Below are 23,842 nucleotides of genomic sequence, written 5' to 3'. Positions count from 1 at the left end.
GCCAAAATGAAGACACTGAAAATCAAATCATTTCAACTCCATTGATTATAAAACGCAATGATGATGATGATGCAAAACGCAATGAGGATAACACAGCTGTAGTCCAGTCCTCCAATCCAGAAAAAATCAGTAACAATGACCCTGCATCTATTCTGCAAACACACATTAAAAAACCTTCAATGGAACAATCATCATTTAGCGAAGAAACTCCATCATTAATGTTGGGGATGATCAAAAAGACAGATGAAGAAGAAAAAAAATCAAATCAAAAGAAAATTCAGGATAATGAGGTACCATCCTTTGATTTGAAAATTTCTCAGTTGTCTTCAAATGTTGATGAAAATGAAGTTGAAGTTGATGCTACTCCTCACGCTGCACAAACCGAAATTCAAGCGGAATCTGAAAATAGATCAATCGAAAAAGATGTTCAAATTACTGGAATACAAACAATGTTTGATAGAATTGAAGAACAGGATAATACTGAAAAGAAAACCAGTGATCTAATTCAAAACACATCATTCCTCAACCCACAAGAAGATCCGTATAAAACACCTGCAAAATCAGTTCATCAAGAACAACCAACAACGGATATAAGCAAAACAGAAGAAATAATCACAAGGATGGTACGACCTGATCGAGAGAAAAATGTACCAGAAATATTTTGTTCACCGTACTATCTAAGACAAGTAGCAATGAAGGAAGCAAGAACGGCACACGAAAACAACATATCGGGATATGCTTTCCATGCAGAAGGAGAAATGATGTAAAAATTCATTTATATACACTAAAACAAAAAAACAAAAATAAAGAAAATTATAATTTAATTATTAATTTTTTTTTGCAGGGATACTCTCTTTGAAATTAAAGATCATGTATTTCTATATAGATATGCTGTTGAAACAATGAGGCCAGGATTGGAAATCACCGGAGAAGTAATCAATTGTTGGTCATATATTTTGAATGAAGAAGAAAAAAGAAGATCAAAAGACAACAAAACTCCAATATTTTTCTGTACTATTCGAATGCTGGTATGATATATAAAACTCAATTTTTCTGTATTCGTATAATGAAGTATTTTGAAGTTTGATTGAATGAAGTTTTATAAAACGCAATTGCAGTTTTATTTCTTTAATAAAACGCAATGCTTACTTTGTTTGAATGAAGTTTTATAAAACGCAGCTGTATGTTTTATTACCTTCATAAAACACAGCTGTATGTTTTATTAACTTCATAAAACGCAATAATATGTTAATTTGTTTAATTTTACGCAGGCTTTTCCTTTGAATGATAAGGGAGAAACAAATAAAGAAAAGATGATAGAAGCATTCACAATGAACATAGAAAAAATTCTTCAAGGTGCAAAGCTAAAAAGCATAAAGGATTTTAAAATTATCCTTGTCCCGATTCTCTATATACAGCATTTCTTTGTGATCTCCTTCAATCTTGAAGAGAAACAAATATTCATCATTGACAACAGTGCCAAAAAAGAAACAAATAAAGCTAAATATGGGGATGTGCCTGAAAATACAGTAAGTATTCTTACTTATGCTTTTAAAACACAAATATAAACCACCTAATCTTTTTGTTTTGTTTTTTTTTTCTGTAGAGGAATGGTTTGGCAGCTTACCTTAAATCTGTTGGACATGAAAAAGCAGATGATATAAAGGGAATAACCCCTGTTAGAATGCAGATGAAATGGAGGACACAATATAATGGCATTGACTGTGGTATATTCACTATGCGTCAAATGGAATGTTATCATGGAGAACCGGTCGAAAAATGGGATTGTGGGTTTAACGTGGAGTATGAAGAACCTGCAAGGGGTAAAAACAAAAAAACAGTCAACAAGCAGACCGCACAACTTGAAGATTTAAGAAGAAAGTTCATCGCGAAGATATTATTGCACGAAATCAACGAACAAAGAGATTATGTTATTGAGGACTCAAAGAAGTTTCGAGACCTCAGTGCGAAACTTAAAAAACAATCCTATGACACTAGTTTAGATAGGATTAAAGACAGACTTTCTCTTGCTGGTTTACTTTGATTTTGAAATGCTACTTATTATAAAACGCAATGTTTTTTCATTTAGCATGTTTTTAATATAACTCATTATTTTCTTGATCTTGCTAGTTACTTTGATTTAGAAATGCTACTTATTATAAAACGCAATATTTTTTCATATAACGCAATATTTTGATGATATTTTTAAAATGAACTTATTTGTTTGTTATTTTAAAACGCAATATGTATCCTTTAAAATTATTTAAACATTATTTTGAAAAAAAAAATATTAAAATATATATACAATTTATAGAACGCAACATTTTAATAGTATGCTATAACTCAACATTGTCAATTTTAATTTTAATATGTTTTGAATATAAAACGCAATGTTTTTTCTAATTATTCATTTCCAAACATATAACGCAATATAATTTATAACGCAATGCAATTTTTTTTTAAAATTTTTATAACACAAAAAACAAATTAAAAACATAATTACAATAAGGACAATAATAAAAATAATATATTATAATCTTCTAAAACGAAATGTTATAAAAAAATAAAATAATATACAATATATGAATACTGTATAATAGAAACTGATACAGTTGATTAGACCAAAAGCCTTAAAAAGCCTTAAAAAAGCCTTTTGGATTCCTGATACCAAATACTGTGTATGATTGAACATTCAATTCAAAGAAAAAAAATAATCATTTTTATTATTAAACAGTTGATTCAAATTCCTCTACCAATATATAAGAACAGAAACCCTAAACTATTTTCACATTGCTCTCATCATACACCAAAAATACACCAAATACCCAACACACACAAACCCTAAAATGGCTAATCCACAACTATCAGTTTGGTGGGTTAAAAGAGACAATTTCGTTCTTCAATTCCTTGATGGAAAAAAAAAATAAAATACCATTCCATTGCTTCTGTTCTTCATAACTGCAATGAAAATGTTTTGAAAAGAATGAACGAAATAGGTATACCACCTTCTTGTTACACAAATCAAACAGCCGCACTATTCAGAATTCTACACAAGAGATATGGTGATCCGAATCAAACTACAACTAAAGATGCCCAGGTTACATCTTGGGAGTTCATTGAGGAAACTTTCAAAGTTTCAGTGACTTGGGACGATGGTGAAGTGGAGATGTATGACCCAAATGACATATCTACCAGTGAGGATCTAAAGTTTTTGAATCAGTTATCCGAAATACCAATCATCAACAACTCTGGTAGCAAATTTGCATAGAAGCTCCAAAACGCAGTAGTCTCACAGGTTGAACTTTGCGTTGAATCTGAAAGTGATGAGGAAATCCCTGATGGAAGCTTAGGGTTCTCATCCGATGAAGAAACAAACTTTGATCCATGAAGCTGATCATGCTAGTAATTTTTCTTTAATTTTGTGGTTTGAAAACATCATGTTTGTGGGTTTAAAAACTATCATCATCTATATAACGCAATGTTTATTATATCCAATTGCATTTCTTGTTTAATTTTATGTATGAACTGTATGATAATAAAACGCAATAATCAACAAATACCATTTAAAGTATATTGTATTGTTCTATGTATATAACGGAACAACCAAAAAAAGCTGATAAGTGATTTGGAAATCCCTGATGGAAGCTTAGGGTTCTCATCATTTCTTCTTTAATTTGATATATGATCTGTGTTACAATAAAAAGCAATAATAAAAAAACAATTTAAAATATATTGTTCTATGTATAAAACGCAATGTTTATGCTAACCACTTGCATTTCTTGTTATGATTGTTCTATGTATAAAACGCAATAACGATATATTGTTGTTATCATAAAACGCAATTAAACAAAACAAACTGATATTTATGAAGGATATCTCAAAACGTAGTAACAAAAAGAGATGAAACCTATACATCATAAAACGCAATGATAAATTTTTTTTACTTATTGATATTTGATTTTGACAGAATTTGTATACATAATTACATTGCATTGCTAGAACCTATAGCATTAGAAGAAACCTTATCTTTACATGTTCGACTGTTAAGTCCTTTTCCACCACATACACGACACGATTTCTGGATCTTTGATGATTTCTGAATTGCAATCTCACGATTAGACTTGATCCTTTTTTGTACACCGCATCCTTTGGTCCTTACTTTGATCGGGACACGAATCATAGAATCTGATTTTTCTATGTTCCCTCCAATATCAGCAAATCTTTCTTTGCGACTAGGAGGCGGCACAGCAACCATAACCTCATCCGCTTTATCAATATAACTTTTAATATGATCCCTGTAACGACACAGTTCATCTAAATCGCCAACCAGCCTATTAACCACATACTCATTTGCAACAACGATTTCTCTATAAACTTTATCAATTTCACTATTCCTACAAATTCCATCAAATCGAATATTGGAATGATTTGATCCCACTGAAACAACATCTCTCATCCATCTTCTATGAACATATCTTCTAGGAAACTCACTTATATCCTCATACCGTAATACGTAAAATATATGGCGGCACAATATACCAAATTGTTCAAACCGTTTACAAGAACAACTTATACTTAAACCATCTTCTTCTTTGCTGTATTGCACCTGTAAATAAGATTAAAAATCTATATAAAATTAGTGAAATGTAATATAAAACGCAATGAATAATAAATATAATACAGATATAACCATATGATCATATAATGTTAAAACGCAATAAAACATGAAAAATAAAACGCAATAGATATTTAAACAATATAAATTTAAAAAAATACCTTGAAAAAAGAAGTGCATGGCTGTCTGAAATCCTTTATTTCAAAATATTGAACATCACCCACAGTATCAACAGACTTTGACATACACTTTGTAATAGCAGCATCAATTTCAATCTGAATATCCTTAAAAATTGTTTGGGTATATATTTCTGATGCTTGTTTCTCCAATACAAAGTCACTCCAGGGTTTACACTCAATATACCTTGTATCATGATCATTCCTCCTATGCTCATGCCTTTGAATATCCATTGCAGTCTCAAAATGAGTGAAAAATTCAACAAGTGTACATCTTGGATTGCAAATCTGACCAAAGAAGTAATTCTCGCTTTCACATCTTGACGTAGCACGCATAAGCCCAGCCAAATCCTCTCCATGGTAATAAGCAGGAATCCAATCAAATCGAAGATCGTACATGTCTTTTAACCACTCATGATTTTCCAATCCAAAAGTAGACATTATTGAATGCCACTCAGTTTCAAAATCTTCTGGAATAATAGTATCATTCCAAACAACATGAGTCATCCTTGTATTAAAATCAGTGTTTGCTGACAAAACAGGACCAACCTGAATAAAAAGTTATAAAATCATTAAACATAAAACGCAATAATTTAAAAACCAATATATTGAAAATGGTAAACATAATGCATTGATTGTAAAACGCAATTGTTTTGTAATTCTATTGATAAAAATGTTAGAGGATCTTATTGTATAATACATAAAACGCAATAATAAAACAATTATAAAATTGCAGTTTGTTATATCATAAAACGCAGTTAACACCTTTGTCTTCAATTTCTCCCATATATGTCACATACATAACCTATGCCTACTTCTTGGAAGTGCATCCTTAATAGCTCTCTTCATTGCAGCATCTTGATCAGTAACAACAACTTTAGGCTCACTTCCAAAAGCATTAACAAAGCATCTTAAAAGCCATCTATACGAATCTGCAGTCTCCGAACCAAGTAATGCACCACCAAATGTGAATTCCTAAAATGATTATCAATACCAGTAAATGGTACAAAAACCAAATCATACCTGAATAAAATCAAATTAAAAAAGCATTAGAAAAATTAGAACAGGATATATAACACAATAGAATATACAACGCAATAAATCAAAAAAACTTACTTGTTTGATTTATAAGTAGCATCAAAACCAAATATGTCACCAAACACTGTATAATTTTTTTTTGATTGCTCATCAGCCCAGAAAAGCCCTTTCAATCTTCTATCTTCACCAATAACATAATTGTAACACCCCAAAAATATAAATCCTTATATTAAAATGAAAGAGATTTAATAAACGAGAATTAACCAACTAGAAATTTTAATTTAGTTAAAATTACAAATCTTGAAATAACTCATGATAGAGTTAAAACACTTAAAACTTAGGGATGGATCAAAGTTAAGGGACCAAACTTAGCAAAACTGAAACCTTGTTTACTAATGTTGTAGTAAACACCAAACATACACAAAAGTGTATGCCTGGGTCGATCAAAACACAAGGGAAATCAGAAGTTCTCTTCAAGAACCCTAGTTCACTAGAATTTGAGCAATTGGAGTCCAATTCAGTCCCAAATCGAATTCCAAACACAAACTAGTGATCACCTCGTCATAGGGATCAAAAGGTATGTAAAATTTAGTGAAAATCCTATAACTTGAATTTCTCATGAAATTGGGAAATCTGAAAATTTGATGTGCATGTGTGTTACTTGGCTAGTTTAGAACTGATTGGGTGTTTTAGGGGTGAAGACCCAACCAATTCCATGTGAAAACATGACCAAATTCAGGAAAACTCCATGAACACCTTGAAGGTGGGTTGTGGGTTTTACATGAAAATGATGAACACTAGGTTTTAGATGACTACCATAGTGTAAATTGATCATAGAAGATAACTTATAATAAGAATATGATGTTACATGCTTTATGAGAATTTCTTTGATAGTGAATTAGCAAAAAATGAGCTAAGGACTTGAATATGAATGACATGAAAATTCTGCCCTCAAGGTGTTTGTAGAAATGCCTCAAAGAGGGCTGATAAATAGAAATTTAAAGCTTAAACGCCTAACTAAGATGTTCCGGTATATTATGCAAAATGATGTCTAAAAAGGGTTCTAAATTGGTCTTGAATTGAACTCTATAGGACAAGATACCGGGACGTCGAGCGGACAAGCCGGTGGTGATTCTCGTTTGAAGGGCGTGCGCTAAGGTATGTAACATGTCTCGTTACATTATGTAAATTTTAGATCGTGGTAGTGGATTATAAAAGTTCTAGTTAAATTGGATTGGAGCGAAGGCGTTGTCATATTTGAATACTAGTATGAATGATGAATTTAGCTCGTTGGTAGTTGCCAAGAAGGAAGGGAATTCCGTAGGCAAGCCAAACGGGTCAAACAATCAAGTAAACAAGATCCATATTCCGAATATGATAAATTGATGTATGTAGTGGCTATAGTATGATGTACTAGAAATATTAGACCTGTGCTACTTTGATAATGCAGGATGTTGAAACCCGAAAGTTGAAATTTTTGGTTGAAATGCTCAAACCAAACAAAAGCATGAATTCCCAGGTGCTACCGTAAATTACGGTGTCACCGTAATTTACGGTAGAGGGTTTTGATTTATGGTGGTTTGCTCCTGTGTTACGGTGCAATCAGGAATTTCCAGCACTCACCGTAATTTACGGTGGTACCGTAAATTACGGTGGAGCCTGGAACACTTTTATATTCTTATTCTTTTTAGTGGGTAGTTAAGACTTTAAACCTTATCATTCTTAACCATCAAGAGCTAACGATCTAATTGTTGATTCTTAGGTATTTAGAAGTCAAGGATGGCGATCAAGCGTTTAGATGAATGAACCGAACACTCCACTTCGAAGCTTCCGCTATGTTAAACTTGTTAAACAGTGTTTCTTTGGTTGTAATCAAAGTCTTAAACAACAATATTACGTTCTACTTTTGTTCTTAGTAGGCTAACCAGTAAAAGTTTTTGAAACTTATGTAAATTTTAATGGCTTTTGGTATAAAATAGATATTAAATTCTAATATAAAAACAAGGGTGTAACAAGTTGGTAATCAGAGCCTCAGGTTGTCAATAAGTGTTCGGTTCAAGCTTGATCGACCATCCGGTAAGAACTAATCTTAGTTAACAAATCTTATATTACGTAAAGAACGAGAAATGAACAGATATGCATGAAAAGAGCAAGTAAGCTCAACCAACAGCAAGAACAATCAAATCAAGTTGTGAACTTGATTGAACCAACAGCAAGAACAATCAAATCAAGTTGTGAACTTGATTGAACCAACAGCAAGAACAATCAAATCAAGTTGTGAACTTGATTGAACCAACAGCAAGAACAATCAAATCAAGTTGTGAACTTGATTGAACCAACAGCAAGAACGATCAAATCGAGTTATGAACTTGATAAAATCAAACAAGAACAGCATGTATTAAAAATGAAATGTTTTAACAATTTGTGTAAACATTTCAGAAACGAAGATGGCTGATAAAGGTAATGATGATGCGGTGCCAAGAGTCACCGAACAAGTCAGGGAGGCGATTGCTGAAGAGGTTGGAAAGGCAATCGAAAACAGTCTGGCAGGCTTCATTGATAGAATTCAAAACACAGTTCTATCAATGGTAGAAGATAGAATCAAGAAATTAGAAGACGACTCAAAACTTGAAAAGGAAAAATATGGAGGAAGAAAACCTTGTTCATACAAGGAATTCATGGCTTGTAAACCACCGGTATACAATGGGGAGGTTGACCCAATAGTGTGCCAAAGATGGCTAAGTGATATCGAAGGGGTATTCGAGAGAACCCATTGTGATGTAAATGACTATGTGGCCTATGGTACGGGTCAACTAAGAAATCAAGCAAAGGATTGGTGGGATAACAAGAAGAGAGAGATCGGTGCTGAGGCCGTTAAGATCATGACTTGGGATGAATTCAAGACGCCATTTCTGAAGCATCATAGCCCCAAAGCGGTTATGAATAAAATCAAGCAAGAATTCATGCAGCTCAGGCACAAAAACGAGACCATAGACAAGATCACGGCAACGTTTATGGATAAAATGAAGTTTTGTGATGATCTTGTAACAAACGAAGAACAAAGGATATATTATTATCATAACATGTTGAGTGCCGAGTATAGGGAGTTTATCACCCCTTCCAAATACGAGACCCTTACCGAGATTATAAATGCTGCTCGGGAAAGGGAAATAGAGCTGAAAAAGAGTATCGAAAGGGGTGAACGGAGGGCACCTGATGTAAATCCCAGCCCTACTAAAAAGGCACGAACAAGTGAGAGCTCAAAGAAGTCTGATACGAAAGGCGGGTCACCGGGTTGCAAAATTTGCGGGAAGGGCCATAAAGGCGAATGTCATTACAAGGATAAGCCTTGTCCTATATGCAAGAAAACGGGACATATAGCCTTATCATGCCTGGAGAAGGTAACGGTTTGTTACAATTGTTATCGAACGGGTCATAAGAAATCTGAATGCCCGGAGTTGGTTGAAAAGAAGGGTGGGCAGGAACAGAAGGGTGAAGCCCCTAAAGCAAAGGCAAGATCTTTTCAACTAACCGCCGCAGAAGCCAAGATTGAACCTGACGTGGTCTCAGGTATATTTACTGTAAACTCGATTCCTGCACGTGTGTTATTTGATACGGGTGCGAATAAATCCTTTGTTTCATATGGATTTATTCGACATCCTTCATTTATTCTAACTAAATTACCTGTGCCCTTAGAAGTAGAGATAGGTAATAATAAAAGTTTTATTGTTTGCGATGTATGTGAAAATTGCAAACTGAGCATTGACGATGAAGAATATTTGATAAATCTAATCCCGATGTCGATGGGAGAATTTCAAGTCGTCGTTGGGATGGATTGGCTATCTCGACACCATGCAAAGGTCGTGTGTTTCCGTAAAGAGATAAAACTGACATCTCCGAGCGGGAAACACGTCACTATCTATGGCGAGAAAGGAGGCAATCCCATTGTATGCTCAATGTTGAAAGCACACAAGCTAATGAAGCAAGGATGCAAAGCATTTATGATATACGCAAATGAACCCGAAAAAGAATCACGAAAGGTTGGAGATGTACCGGTAGTACGAGATTACGAAGATGTTTTTCCGGAAGAATTGCCGGGGGTACCGCCCGAACGGGAAGTAGAGTTCGGAATCGAATTGATTCCGGGCGCGAAACCCGTAGCAAAAGCCCCGTATCGACTTGCGCCATCAGAATTGCAAGAATTGATGTCCCAAATCCAAGACCTGCTTGACAAAGGATTCATAAGACCGAGTGTGTCTCCTTGGGGCGCACCGGTATTGTTCGTGAGGAAGAAAGACGGGAGTATGCGCATGTGTATCGATTACCGGGAGTTAAACAAACTCACGGTAAAGAATCGATACCCGCTCCCGAGAATAGACGATTTATTCGACCAACTACAAGGTGCGAATTGGTTTTCCAAAATTGACCTTAGATCGGGGTATCACCAATTAAGGGTCAAAGAAGAAGATGTGCCGAAGACGGCTTTCCGCACGAGATACGGACATTACGAATTCCTTGTGATGTCATTCGGACTAACAAACGCGCCCGCGGCTTTCATGGACCTCATGAACCGGGTTTGCAAACCGATGCTGGATAAGTCGGTCATCGTGTTTATCGATGACATATTGGTATATTCGAGAAGTGAAGCTGAACACGCACATCACCTACAAGAAGTGTTAGAAGCCCTTAGACGAGAGAAGCTATATATGCAAAATTCTCTAAATGTGCCTTTTGGTTACGAGAGGTACAATTTCTTGGCCACATTATAAGTGCTGACGGAGTACTGGTGGATCCGTCAAAGATCGAGGCGGTGTCAAAATGGAATTCCCCAAAGAACCCTTCTGAAATTAGAAGCTTTTTGGGACTTGCGGGATACTATAGGAGATTTATTCAAGATTTCTCCAAGATTGCGTCGCCACTAACCAAGCTGACCCGAAAGACAGAAAGATTCATCTGGGGTATTGAACAAGAGAAAGCGTTTCAAACGTTAAAAGAAAAGTTAACTCAAGCTCCGGTACTAACACTACCGGACGGGGTTGAAGACATGGAGGTTTATTCGGATGCTTCATTATCGGGACTCGGATGTGTATTGATGCAACGGGGCAAGGTTATAGCCTATGCCTCGAGGCAATTAAAGGTACACGAACAGAAATATCCTACGCACGATCTCGAGTTGGCGGCGGTAGTGTTTGCATTAAAAATATGGAGGCACTACTTGTACGGAGTAAAGTGCACCATATTCACCGACCACAAGAGTTTGAAATACTTCTTCGATCAGAAGGAGTTAAATATGCGACAAAGGCGGTGGCTAGAAACGGTGAAGGATTATGATTGTGAGATACGTTATCACCCGGGAAAGGCTAATGTAGTGGCCGATGCGCTGAGCCGCAAATCGGATTATACCCCAATACGGGTACGATCAATGCAACTGGTTGTGACTTCAAGCTTGCTTGAACAAATTCGAGAAGCACAAGATGAAGCTGTAAAGGCAGAAAACTGGAAAAAGGAAAGAATTATCGGCCAAGTTAAGGATCTAGAGGTGGGCGGTCACGGCCTGAAGACTCGCTATAATAGAATCTGGGTCCCTAACACGTGTGGGGTTAAAAAGCTTCTACTAGATGAAGCTCATAAATCCCGCTATTCCATTCATCCGGGAGCGACCAAAATGTATCAAGACTTGAAGCAAAACTATTGGTGGCCCGGAATGAAGCGGGACACGGTGAAATACGTGGAAAAATGTTTGACGTGTCTGCAAGTCAAGGCAGAACACCAAAAACCATATGGTAAACTTCAGCCGTTAGAAATTCCGGTTTGGAAATGGGAGCAAATTACGATGGACCTATTGACCAAACTGCCTAAAACAAGTCGAGGTTTTGATGCTATTTGGGTAGTAGTGGATAGGTTAACCAAAAGCGCTCACTTTATTCCCATTCGTGAGACTTATACTTCGGAGAAAATGTCGGAGGTTTACACCAACGAAATCATAGCAAGACATGGGGTACCGATATCCATTGTGTCGGACAGAGATACCCGGTTTACTTCAAAATTCTGGCGTGAATTCCAAGAACAGATGGGAACTAAATTGTTCCTTAGCACTGCTTACCATCCACAAACGGATGGGCAGAGCGAGAGAACAATACAGACATTGGGTGATATGCTACGGGCTTGCATTATCGACTTTGGGGGTAGTTGGGATGTTCATTTACCTTTGGTCGAATTCGCATATAACAATAGCTATCACGCGAGCATTAAAATGGCCCCGTATGAGCTATTATATGGCAGAATGTGTCGGACTCCGGTATGTTGGGGAGAAGTGGGTCCGCGGGGGCTAGCGCCAACCGATATAATCCGAGCTACGAACGCTAAAATTGATATAGTTCGGGCACACTTGAAAGCGGCTCAAGACCGGCAAAAGGCATACGCAGATAAAAGAAAAAGGCCAATTGAGTTTCAGGTTGGCGATATGGTCATGCTAAAGGTTTCCCCATGGAAGGGTATCATTAGATTCAGAAAAAGGGGGAAGTTAAGCCCGAGATTTATTGGGCCATTTAGAATCACTGAACGGGTCGGTAAAGTGGCTTATCGACTTGAATTACCTGAAGAGTTGAGTGGAATTCATAGCACATTCCACGTATCACAACTTCGAAAATGTTTGGCCGACGAAACGGCTCATGTCCACTACGATGACATCGAGGTGGATAACAGCCTCAACTATGCGGTAAAACCAATTGCGATTTTAGATCGTAAGGAGAAAAGTTTGAGAAACAAGATAATAAGTCAAGTCAAAGTCAAATGGGAGCATAGAAGGGGCTCGGACACTACATGGGAGTCTGAGGAAGAAATGCGACGACTCTACCCCACATTATTTGGTACGTAATTCGGTTTCGGGGACGAAACCCCTTTTAAGGGGGGTAGACTTGTAACACCCCAAAAATATAAATCCTTATATTAAAATGAAAGAGATTTAATAAACGAGAATTAACCAACTAGAAATTTTAATTTAGTTAAAATTACAAATCTTGAAATAACTCATGATAGAGTTAAAACACTTAAAACTTAGGGATGGATCAAAGTTAAGGGACCAAACTTAGCAAAACTGAAACCTTGTTTACTAATGTTGTAGTAAACACCAAACATACACAAAAGTGTATGCCTGGGTCGATCAAAACACAAGGGAAATCAGAAGTTCTCTTCAAGAACCCTAGTTCACTAGAATTTGAGCAATTGGAGTCCAATTCAGTCCCAAATCGAATTCCAAACACAAACTAGTGATCACCTCGTCATAGGGATCAAAAGGTATGTAAAATTTAGTGAAAATCCTATAACTTGAATTTCTCATGAAATTGGGAAATCTGAAAATTTGATGTGCATGTGTGTTACTTGGCTAGTTTAGAACTGATTGGGTGTTTTAGGGGTGAAGACCCAACCAATTCCATGTGAAAACATGACCAAATTCAGGAAAACTCCATGAACACCTTGAAGGTGGGTTGTGGGTTTTACATGAAAATGATGAACACTAGGTTTTAGATGACTACCATAGTGTAAATTGATCATAGAAGATAACTTATAATAAGAATATGATGTTACATGCTTTATGAGAATTTCTTTGATAGTGAATTAGCAAAAAATGAGCTAAGGACTTGAATATGAATGACATGAAAATTCTGCCCTCAAGGTGTTTGTAGAAATGCCTCAAAGAGGGCTGATAAATAGAAATTTAAAGCTTAAACGCCTAACTAAGATGTTCCGGTATATTATGCAAAATGATGTCTAAAAAGGGTTCTAAATTGGTCTTGAATTGAACTCTATAGGACAAGATACCGGGACGTCGAGCGGACAAGCCGGTGGTGATTCTCGTTTGAAGGGCGTGCGCTAAGGTATGTAACATGTCTCGTTACATTATGTAAATTTTAGATCGTGGTAGTGGATTATAAAAGTTCTAGTTAAATTGGATTGGAGCGAAGGCGTTGTCATATTTGAATACTAGTATGAATGATGAATTTAGCTCGTTGGTAGTTGCCAAGAAGGAAGGGAATTCCGTAGGCAAGCCAAACGGGTCAAACAATCAAGTAAACAAGATCCATATTCCGAATATGATAAATTGATGTATGTAGTGGCTATAGTATGATGTACTAGAAATATTAGACCTGTGCTACTTTGATAATGCAGGATGTTGAAACCCGAAAGTTGAAATTTTTGGTTGAAATGCTCAAACCAAACAAAAGCATGAATTCCCAGGTGCTACCGTAAATTACGGTGTCACCGTAATTTACGGTAGAGGGTTTTGATTTATGGTGGTTTGCTCCTGTGTTACGGTGCAATCAGGAATTTCCAGCACTCACCGTAATTTACGGTGGTACCGTAAATTACGGTGGAGCCTGGAACACTTTTATATTCTTATTCTTTTTAGTGGGTAGTTAAGACTTTAAACCTTATCATTCTTAACCATCAAGAGCTAACGATCTAATTGTTGATTCTTAGGTATTTAGAAGTCAAGGATGGCGATCAAGCGTTTAGATGAATGAACCGAACACTCAACTTCGAAGCTTCCGCTATGTTAAACTTGTTAAACAGTGTTTCTTTGGTTGTAATCAAAGTCTTAAACAACAATATTACGTTCTACTTTTGTTCTTAGTAGGCTAACCAGTAAAAGTTTTTGAAACTTATGTAAATTTTAATGGCTTTTGGTATAAAATAGATATTAAATTCTAATATAAAAACAAGGGTGTAACAATAATCACATGTGAAACCAGGACAACATTCTTTCTTCCTAATAAGACGCCTAACTACCATTTCTGCATCATACTCTCCGATGTAAAGATTCAAATCCCTTCTATAATTCTTACAATCAACTTTACTAGCTCCAACTTCACCAAAACCACCATACATTGTTTTCATAATATTGAATGCTTTAACAGGTCCAATATTGATTGCAGACAATCCAGATATAAAATTTTCTTTCACATAATCGATACTTCTGGCAGCCGGTAAGAAATGAATATCTTCATCTTCAACAAAGATATGATTATGTTCTTCTTCAAAGTAGTAGATTTTAAACATATTATTGTTCTCTAATATTAGTTTCACATGAGCATTGCATCCAACTCTTTTTGAACCTCTATTACGTCTAACAATCTTTTTACTATTCTCAACTGAACCAGAATCTATTTCTTTGCTAACATGAAATCCTTCTTTTGAACAGACAATATATCTTATTTTTACTAAACCACCAACATTTTTCCAAGAGGTATTTTTTCTTGCAGAAAAACCTGCAGCAAGTGCATATCTCTGATAAAATGCAAATGCCTCATCAAATGACTTAAAAAGCATTCCAACAGCAGGTGTAATAGATCCACTAACTTTAGGTTTGAAAAACTTTCTTCCACTGTTTATGCATACACGTTCCTCCCACTTGGAAATGTTATCTGAAACAATTAAAAAGACTATAAAACGCGATACCTCTTACAGAATAATGTTTTTATTGATAAAACTAAAAATATGTTAATAAAAATTTAAAAAATACAAAACTTTAAAGTTTATAAAAGCATAAAAAGCAATACGTTCAGTAAAACGCATCATGTGATCTGAAACACTTTACAAAAAATCATAAAACGCAATACAACCTATATAATAATGTGTTTACTGTTAAATCTCAAAATATGTTAATAATAATTTAGAAATACAGACCTTTAAGGTTTGTATATGAACTATTATGAATAAAAGAATAAAACGCAATACATTCAGTAAAACGCATCCAATGATGAACAAACAAAAATTGTACAACAATAACAGATATAGCTTTATATAGCTTTATATTACATAAATCTTAAACTACAAGTTTGTATGCATATAATTTAATTAATATCATAAAACGCAACTCTTCACTAAAACGCAATAAAATGATGAAGAAACAAAACAAACAAATTATGTTAAATTATACAACAATAACAATTAAACTTATGAAATATCAAATATTAATTACAGAAACACGAATTATAAAACGTAAAACAATGAAATTTGGACAAAAATAACAAAAAATAACTCAAAATTGAAGCTAAACATACCAGCAGAGTCTGACGAAGACGTTGAAGTTATCGAATTGACAAACGAAAGAAGATTAATGTTTGAAAATAGGTGAATTTGCGATCGATGGCGATTTAGGTTTATGAAATCTTCAATTCTGTTATGAGAGTGATGAACTAAGAAAAGAAGTAACAGAATCTATAAATTAGAACGAAGATATGATAATGTAAAAAGACGAAAAAGCCCACGCGTCAAAAAATTTAAAAAAAGATGATGAACGGCTGAGATTGCTTCCTATCCTTCCTAACGAAAATTAACTTCCTATTTGATCTTTACCCTATCTAACTATATAAGTCAAGGCACAAAATATAAGCTAATTAAATAGCATTACTCAATGGGGCATACCCTCTCACTACGTACTAAATAAGTCTACATCCCTCCCAATTGAATTTCCGGGGCTTGGAAACATGCAGCTTTAAGACTTTTTATGTCCTTTACAGCCTTCTTCACATCTAGAAGGTGTATGCCAGAAATGAGGGCTTCTTGCATTCAAAGGAAGCTTCCTTTGAGAGAGAAAATTGAATTAATGGAAGAGTAACGGCTTTTAAGCTAGCATGCATGGGAAATGAGACCCCGCCAAGCTCTTTTTTAGGCTAGAGGGTATGGTGATGGTCCTCCCTCGTAGGATGATCCGTCACATAGGCGCCACATCATAGTTCTCCCAAGAATGGTCCATCCCAGAAAACTAGAAGGTATGGAGGATGGTCCTAGATGATCCTATCCCACTACTTTTATGTTTTTATTTTTTTAATCTTCTACTTTTTTTTAACATTTAACAAATAAATTAACAAAATATTTTCATTAATATTAAAAAACATTACATAAACTTAAAAAAAAATACATTAAAAGCAACAATTGTATTATTTTTTATTTTTAATTTAAAATAAAAACCAAAACCATTTGCAGCACACACTATTAAAGATTTTATTTTTCTAAACAAACATCATTTGTTGCAACTAGCCTCCATCATCTTCTTCATTAACCCTAATTCTCTAAAACCATCTTCCTCCACTTCTTCGATTTAGCAAACACAACCTACAACTTTGATTATCAAAAATTACAAATCCCTTCAACAATAAAATCTAAACAACACTAAATTCTTTCTGATGTAGCAGTAAACAATTCAGATCTAGAAGACTGAAGACAATATACCTTTCATCACCTTTATTTTTCCATTCGTTTTATCCGGCGGATTTCCGGCAACTCCAATCCGATTCAACCCACAACTCAAATACTATTCCGAATTTAATTTTTTTTTTTATTTTTAACGGTCAAAAATGATGGGGGCCCACAAAAAACGGACCGTCGCCAACGTCTTGAGCAGGATGCATAGGATGGGGACCCGGGGGGGGGGGATGGTTTGCCGGCGTCGCCGGTCCTCGACGAGGGTGGGGACGAACCCAATACCCTCTAGCCTTATTAACTATCAACACAAGAAATAATAGAGAAAGAACGTGATACTTCCTCTAATAAGTTCTTTTGATTCAGTCATGAAATAATAATGTATTAATATGCACATTTCTCTTTATATATAAAATTTATGAATATATAGCTATGCATTCAAAAATCATAAACCTTCTGCGTATATAGCTTTAGAAAAATAGTTTTTATGATCTTTTACACTTAAATCGTTTATAAAACTCAAAAAATCCAAATAATTTATCCAACTCAGCCCAACCTAAACCATTTTACGTCACGTTAAATAACATATATACGAAGGCACTTTGTTGTTGTTGTTGTTATTATTATTATTAAAACAATTTTCTAATAGAATACATGTAAATGTTTAAGGGAACCTCTTACTATTGGAATTTTATTAAATACGTCTACTTTTTTGTGACCGGAAATATCAAAACAATCTACAAGTGGTCAATTTTCTTACAACATATAATAAACCGTGAATCCTCCTTTGTACCGACCAACATTTTAAAGGCGGTACAAAAATAGGTGGTGTTTTAATTAAAAGTTTGTAGTTTTTTTTAACGGTTACTTTATTTTTGAGTGAACCAATGTCATATCGCCTAAACGGCAGCCCTAACAAAGATTTGTCAAGACTACGTTGTCTTAACCAGAATCACGTTGGGTTGGTCAGACTTGGTTACGGCGTTCCCCAGAAACCGTACTACCTCCACACGAGATGCTTCGCTGAGGTAACAACCTTTTAATTAAAAGTTTGTAGTTTTTTTTAACGGTTACTTTATTTTTGAGTGAACCAATGTCACATCGCCTAAACGGCAGCCCTAACAAAGATTTGTCAAGACTACGTTGTCTTAACCAGAATCACGTTGGGTTGGTCAGACTTGGTTACGGCGTTCCCCAGAAACCGTACTACCTCCACACGAGATGCTTCGCTGAGGTAACAACCGGATGAAAATCGGGGTGCGGCTCAGGATCAAACCCCCCTCGGTGGGTTTGTCACCGTCATTGCCCAATATCCACCCTAATATGACACAAGTGGGAATTGAACTTGAGTCTCCATTGAAAAACCCAAGTCTCCTACCACTAGGCCACAAATGGACAACAACGAAACATGATACAGTAATTTTTTTAAGGCTAAAATCAAATCATACATGCACTTTTTAAGGATTTAGACTTAAAACTATTGGGTTAAAAAATACATCACTTTACCATCAAATTATCTCTTTAACAACATATATTATTTTGCGATCTCAAACCTTGGAGAGGAGTCTAAACCATCTTTTAGGGTTATATTCAAGGGGATTTCCCAATGGGCAACTCAGGAACGACTGCCAAAGCCGCTGCTGATGAAGATCAGACCAGAAGCAAAAGTGTTGATTGTAGACCAGGTAGAAAGAGAAGATTGATGAGGAAGAACCCAATCAGGAGAGAAAAAGCAATTCCTCTCCTTTCAGTATACTGGTAAATGATAAATAAGCTAATTAAATAAATTGAGTTAGCATGATGCATGCATTGGAATATAGGTCTAAGAGCATTCAGATTCGACCCCCCAAATTATGTGAGTGATGTTTTTATTTTATGAAAAGTGGTTGTAAGTGGTTGTAAATGGTTATGAGTAGAGGAGATAAAATGTTACTGTTGCTCTATAAATTTGAGAGAACATTGTTCATCCTTTATAATTTTTTAATTTATTTGAGTAAGTAGTTGTGAGTGTATGGGAGAGAAAATATAATGATAAAGGTATTAAAAAATATTATTTAATTGAAAAAAAGAGAGAAAAAATAGTAATTTTTAGTGTAATAAAGGGTAAAAAATGAGAGGTTGGATGTGAAAGCTCTAATGGTTTTTGAGTATTGATATGTTTGGACAATTTTCCTTTAAAAAAAGATCTTCATAAATTAACAATTGTTTATGTTTATGAAATAATAAAAGTACTCGTTATAACACTTAGGCTAAAGGGTGTGGTCATAACTTTCATGATCACCATGATCCTTTACATAAGCGTATGTCACCCACCTCTAATCACCATCCAAAACAACTACCCTAACTCCCTAAGGGTGTGGTCATAGCTCAAACCACTATCCTCTTTATTATTTTAATTTATTTTTTAAATTGTCAAAATCTAGGAAATTAAAAAGATGACCCATGGTGAAACATGTTTCAACTATGACCCCAGACCCTTCGGTCTAACAATGTGTGAGTTTGTATGTGTCTAAATACATGTGGCAAGGTTGGTGAAGTTTGTTAGGTGTAGTCTAGATTTCCGGACTTGTTCTATAAGGTAAAAGTGGATCTCCAACTCTCACAAATATATTGATCATTTGATATTTGATTCTATGTGTTAAAAGAGTAGTTTTATAATTTTTTTATATGTAATTTTATAATTACATATATGTAAATTGGTTCCTTTGCATATATGTAAATTAATTATTACACATAAATAATTTAATTTTTCTTATATGTAATAATAAAAATACATATAATAAATGATAGAAGTATCCTTAAATAATGTTAAATATAAAAACATATAAATAAAATAATTATTTATTAGAGTTTCTGAAATGAATCCAACCCTCTATATATATATGGGAGAGTTCAATTAAAAACCTATAGTTATTTAGAGAACTCGAAAACCCCTCCTTAATAAAGGGAATGCGACTTTTAATGAAGGAGTGGCAAAATTGAATATATATATATATATATATATATATATATATATATATATATATATATATATAACTTTTCAAATATTTCTATCTTCGTCATATGTTATTATTTTTTTTTAAAAAATTGCACCACAAGATCAAAAGTTTTCTTATCTTTCGTACGAGTATATTCGAGTATATTTTTTCGACATAAAAAAAGATATAACGTGTCATACTTTTTTCAATACTACTGTTATAGTATTGCACATATATAATACTACTTAACCTTAAGGTTTAGGTTTTAGTTTAACTTTGGGTTAGTTATTGGGGGTTTAGGTTTTAGTTTTTTTATCTTAAAAATGCTAGAATTATAGGCATAAAGTATTAAAAAATGTGTGTTTTTTAGGTTTTTTTTCTGGAGTTTTTGAGTTCTTACAATAAAAGGAGTTTCTGCTTAAACTCTCCCCTCATATGTATATGGGAGGCTTATCTTGAGAACCGTGTAAACGACAAACTTACACATGTATAAATTTTCTTTATTTATAAATACATGTAAAATTAAACGTGTAATTTAATTTATAATATTGTTACATAGATGAACCCGATGATCTTAAAATCGTTGTTGTTTCATATCAAACATTTGTTTGGCCTGAACAGATGTTTGGTCTTCTTAAACAGGTATTTGCTCCAATAGCTTTTTGGTCTTGATCAGTGCTTGGTTTTTCTTCAACAGTGGTTTCCAAGGCTTGAATGGATGTTAGCATGTCTTCAACAGATATTCTAATTAGAGTTCAAGATTCAGGGGCTGTTTGTTTTTTTAGAGAAAAGCTTCCTGGCCTCTTATGTCTACGTCGCGCAGACCACGCGTAGACATTGAGGTTTGAAGACTGTTTGTTTTCGTGAAGACATTTCATTAAAAAACATTTGTACATCCTCTTATTGGTGCTTTTTATTGGTGAATGGTCTGAATAAAACGTCATAGCTCTCAGTCGTCTGCTTCGCTGCTTTGGCTTGGTCTCGAGTCTCAATATTAACGCCAAAAAATGTAACTTGATCGGTGTCGGTGTCGGTGACTCGGAGGTAAGTAGAATGGCCAGGATCCTCAATTGCAAGGAAGGTTCGTTACCTTTTGAGTATCTCGGCATTCCGATAGGGGCTAATATGATGATCGCAAGCAGATGGATCCCGATCATCGATAAATTTTCCAAAAGGCTCGCTTCTTGGAAAGCGAAATCCTTATCCTTCGTTGGTAGAGTAACTCTCGCAAAATCCGTATTAGGCAGCCTCCCTTCTTACTACTTATCGATTTTTAAGGCCCCTCAGTCGGTTTTGAAGAGATTAGAGAGGATTCGGAGAGACTTCATCTGGAGAAAAAATGGCAATTCGCACAAGATGAGATGGGTGCGGTGGGATAGGCTAATCAAGCCGAAAGACAGAGGTAGTTTGGGGGTGGGTGGAATTAGGGATTTTAACTTAGCCATGCTTGTTAAGTGGTGGTGGAGGCTGAGGGACGATCCTACTTAACTGTGGGCTAAGGTTATCTATTCGATTCACAGATCGAGGACCGATAGCAAGCTGGTTCCCATCAAGAAATCGATAACGGGTATTTGGAAGGACATAGCTACTATGGACGAGGTGTTAGTCAAAGAAGGAATCAGCATTAAAAACAAATTAAGAGTCAAGGTGGGAGACGGGTCGGGTACTCGGTTCTGGAAGGACGTCTGGATCGGTCAGTCCACTTTAAAAGGTAGTTACCCTGCTATATACCAGCTGGCAAAGAACAAGAACGGTCTGGTGGCGGACTGTTTTTTGGGCCGAAACAACACACAGTGGGCCTGGGATTGGTTGAGAAACCCTGCGTCGGTGTCCGAATGGGTACAAACGGGATCCCTCTTGACTGTTCTTCACCAGACTCAGATCTCCGATTCGAAGGACCAATGGAATTTCGAGAATTCTGAAGGTGTTCCGTTCTCGGTTAAGGATGTTAGAAAGCAACTTGTTGATCAGACAACGCTTCAAAGTTTTGTTCAGCCGTTCGATTGGAATAACTGGGCAGCTTTGAAGGTTAACTTCCTGGCTTGGCGCGCACTAATGGGCAAAGTGGCTTCTAAAGTTGGATTAATTGAAAGAGGAGTGAGCATTCCGAACAACATGTGCGATAGATGCGGGATCGGGATTGAGGATGTCGATCATCTTTTTGCTTCTTGCTTATTCGCCAGAAGTATTTGGTGGAATATTTTTGCGTGGATTAGAGTCCCGTTCCCGCTGGCGGCTTCTTCGCTCGCGGCTATCTTCGAGTATATCAAGCATAGTCCGGGTTCAAGTAAGTGGAGGAAAACGGTGCTCCTCGTTATTCTAGCTACTGTTTGGAGGATTTGGATGGCACGTAATAAAGAAAACGTTTGATGGAGCCTTTGTCCCCGTCAGCAGAAGCGTGGAATTGATCAAGGAAGATTCATACCTGTGGATCTGTCATAGGAGGAAGTCGAATGCCCTGGAATGGAAGAAATGGATCGATTTCGACATTTTTGATTTGCTGTAATCTCCTTCTTTTTTGTCTGTCTAGTTTTTGTTGGTGGTGTTGTGTTTTTCGACTGTTCTTTTTCCAGCTCCTTGCTGGGTTCTCTCTCTCTCTCTCTCTCTCTCTCTCTCTCTCTATATATATATATATATATATATATATATATATATATAGAATTTTCGTCGTTCAAAAAAAAATCCTCTTATTGGTGCAGATGTGGGAGAGGCTCTTCAAAACTCTTCTTCCCTTTCTTTTTACCCTCATATCACAAAAACACACATTCAAAACCCTAGCAAACCTTCTTCTCCTCCACCACCCCTGCATCGCCGCCGGCTTCCTCCCTCCACCTCCACCACCCCCGCCGTCGCACACCGTTTTCTTTATTATTTTAAGTTCGTTTAATTTTATTTTTTAGGTCCGTTTTTTACTTTCGATTTGTTTGGCCGATGATTAAATTCAAAATAAATGACAAGGATATGTCTGAATCATACTATGTTGTTAAATCTAATCTATGAGGCCCATCGTTTTTCATTGATTTTTAAACAAATAGTGATTTATGATTTCTGTCTTTTTTCTCTTTTATTTTTTATTTAATTTTTAAATTTGAATCGAGAAGCTGAAGTGATGATCATTTGCATAGTTCAAATGACAATATATTGTGATTATAAATCTTTTATTGGTCTTTCGTTCCTATCCGATGAGCTTTTTGTTTAACATTTAATTCCATAAGTTTTTTGTTTGTTTTTGTTAATTTGATAACCGAGAGATTAAACGACTGTTTCTTTTTACCCTGTTCTTTTATGATGTTAGTTCTTGATTGTTTTTTATGATGTTTGTTCTTGATTGTTTTTTATGATGTTTGTTCTTGATTGTTTGCAAAAGTTAAAAAACAAACAATCTTCTTCTTGTAGACTGTAGAGGTATGGTCCACCTCTTCTGCTACAGAGGTATGCAGATGTGGTCCGTAGACTGCAGATGTTTTACCTCTAAAAAAAATGAACAACACCTCACTATCTTTGGAAGGAGTCTGGTTCAATTTGCTGTTTGTTTCTTGATCAAATAGGTCAAGTTTGACTTTTGAATATTATCTGTTCTTTTGTAGGGCCAACATTTTTCATTTAACCCAACCAACCCTATGTAATCCAATTGAAATCTTAAAATATTAAACCCAATTAAAGAACAAAATCATTTGTTGTGGCACGGCGATAAAAGTGAAAGGCCAAAGACCAATTAGTGATTGCCTAAGCCCCCCAATTCTCTAAATCATTTTTTGCATATAAGTTTATTCTTTAAGGGGTCATTTTTTTCTAGTAGCACACGTCCCCCGAATTCTCAAGAATGGACT

The 23,842-nt window shown here is 35.4% G+C and overlaps 2 protein-coding genes and 1 non-coding gene across 3 annotated transcripts; 2 read left to right on the top strand and 1 right to left on the bottom strand.

Moving 5' to 3' along the window:
- Window positions 1-3,982: 3,982 nt before the first annotated feature.
- LOC110876809 (protein FAR1-RELATED SEQUENCE 5-like) lies at window positions 3,983-21,169 on the bottom strand. The gene is made up of 5 exons (XM_022124971.2): window positions 21,103-21,169; window positions 14,620-15,254; window positions 5,620-5,766; window positions 4,777-5,340; window positions 3,983-4,606 (listed from the first exon to the last, which is right to left on the bottom strand). The coding sequence occupies exons 1-5, from the start codon at window positions 21,167-21,169 to the stop codon at window positions 3,983-3,985; spliced, it is 2,037 nt and encodes a 678-aa protein (XP_021980663.2).
- A 433-nt stretch (window positions 21,170-21,602) lies between these two features.
- On the top strand, window positions 21,603-22,382 carry LOC110876808. Its single transcript, XM_022124969.1, has one exon. The coding sequence runs from the start codon at window positions 21,603-21,605 to the stop codon at window positions 22,380-22,382; it is 780 nt and encodes a 259-aa protein (XP_021980661.1).
- A 727-nt stretch (window positions 22,383-23,109) lies between these two features.
- LOC118482536 lies at window positions 23,110-23,203 on the top strand. The gene has a single exon (XR_004868570.1). It is a non-coding gene; the product is annotated as a small nucleolar RNA snR60/Z15/Z230/Z193/J17 (small nucleolar RNA).
- Window positions 23,204-23,842: the final 639 nt, after the last annotated feature.

The sequence above is a fragment of the Helianthus annuus genome, chromosome 9, assembly GCF_002127325.2.
Source record: "Helianthus annuus cultivar XRQ/B chromosome 9, HanXRQr2.0-SUNRISE, whole genome shotgun sequence".
In the NCBI taxonomy this organism is placed as follows: Eukaryota; Viridiplantae; Streptophyta; class Magnoliopsida; order Asterales; family Asteraceae; genus Helianthus; species Helianthus annuus.
The sequence above is the reverse complement of the archived record's forward strand: the minus strand, read 5'-3'. Positions and strand labels throughout refer to the sequence as shown.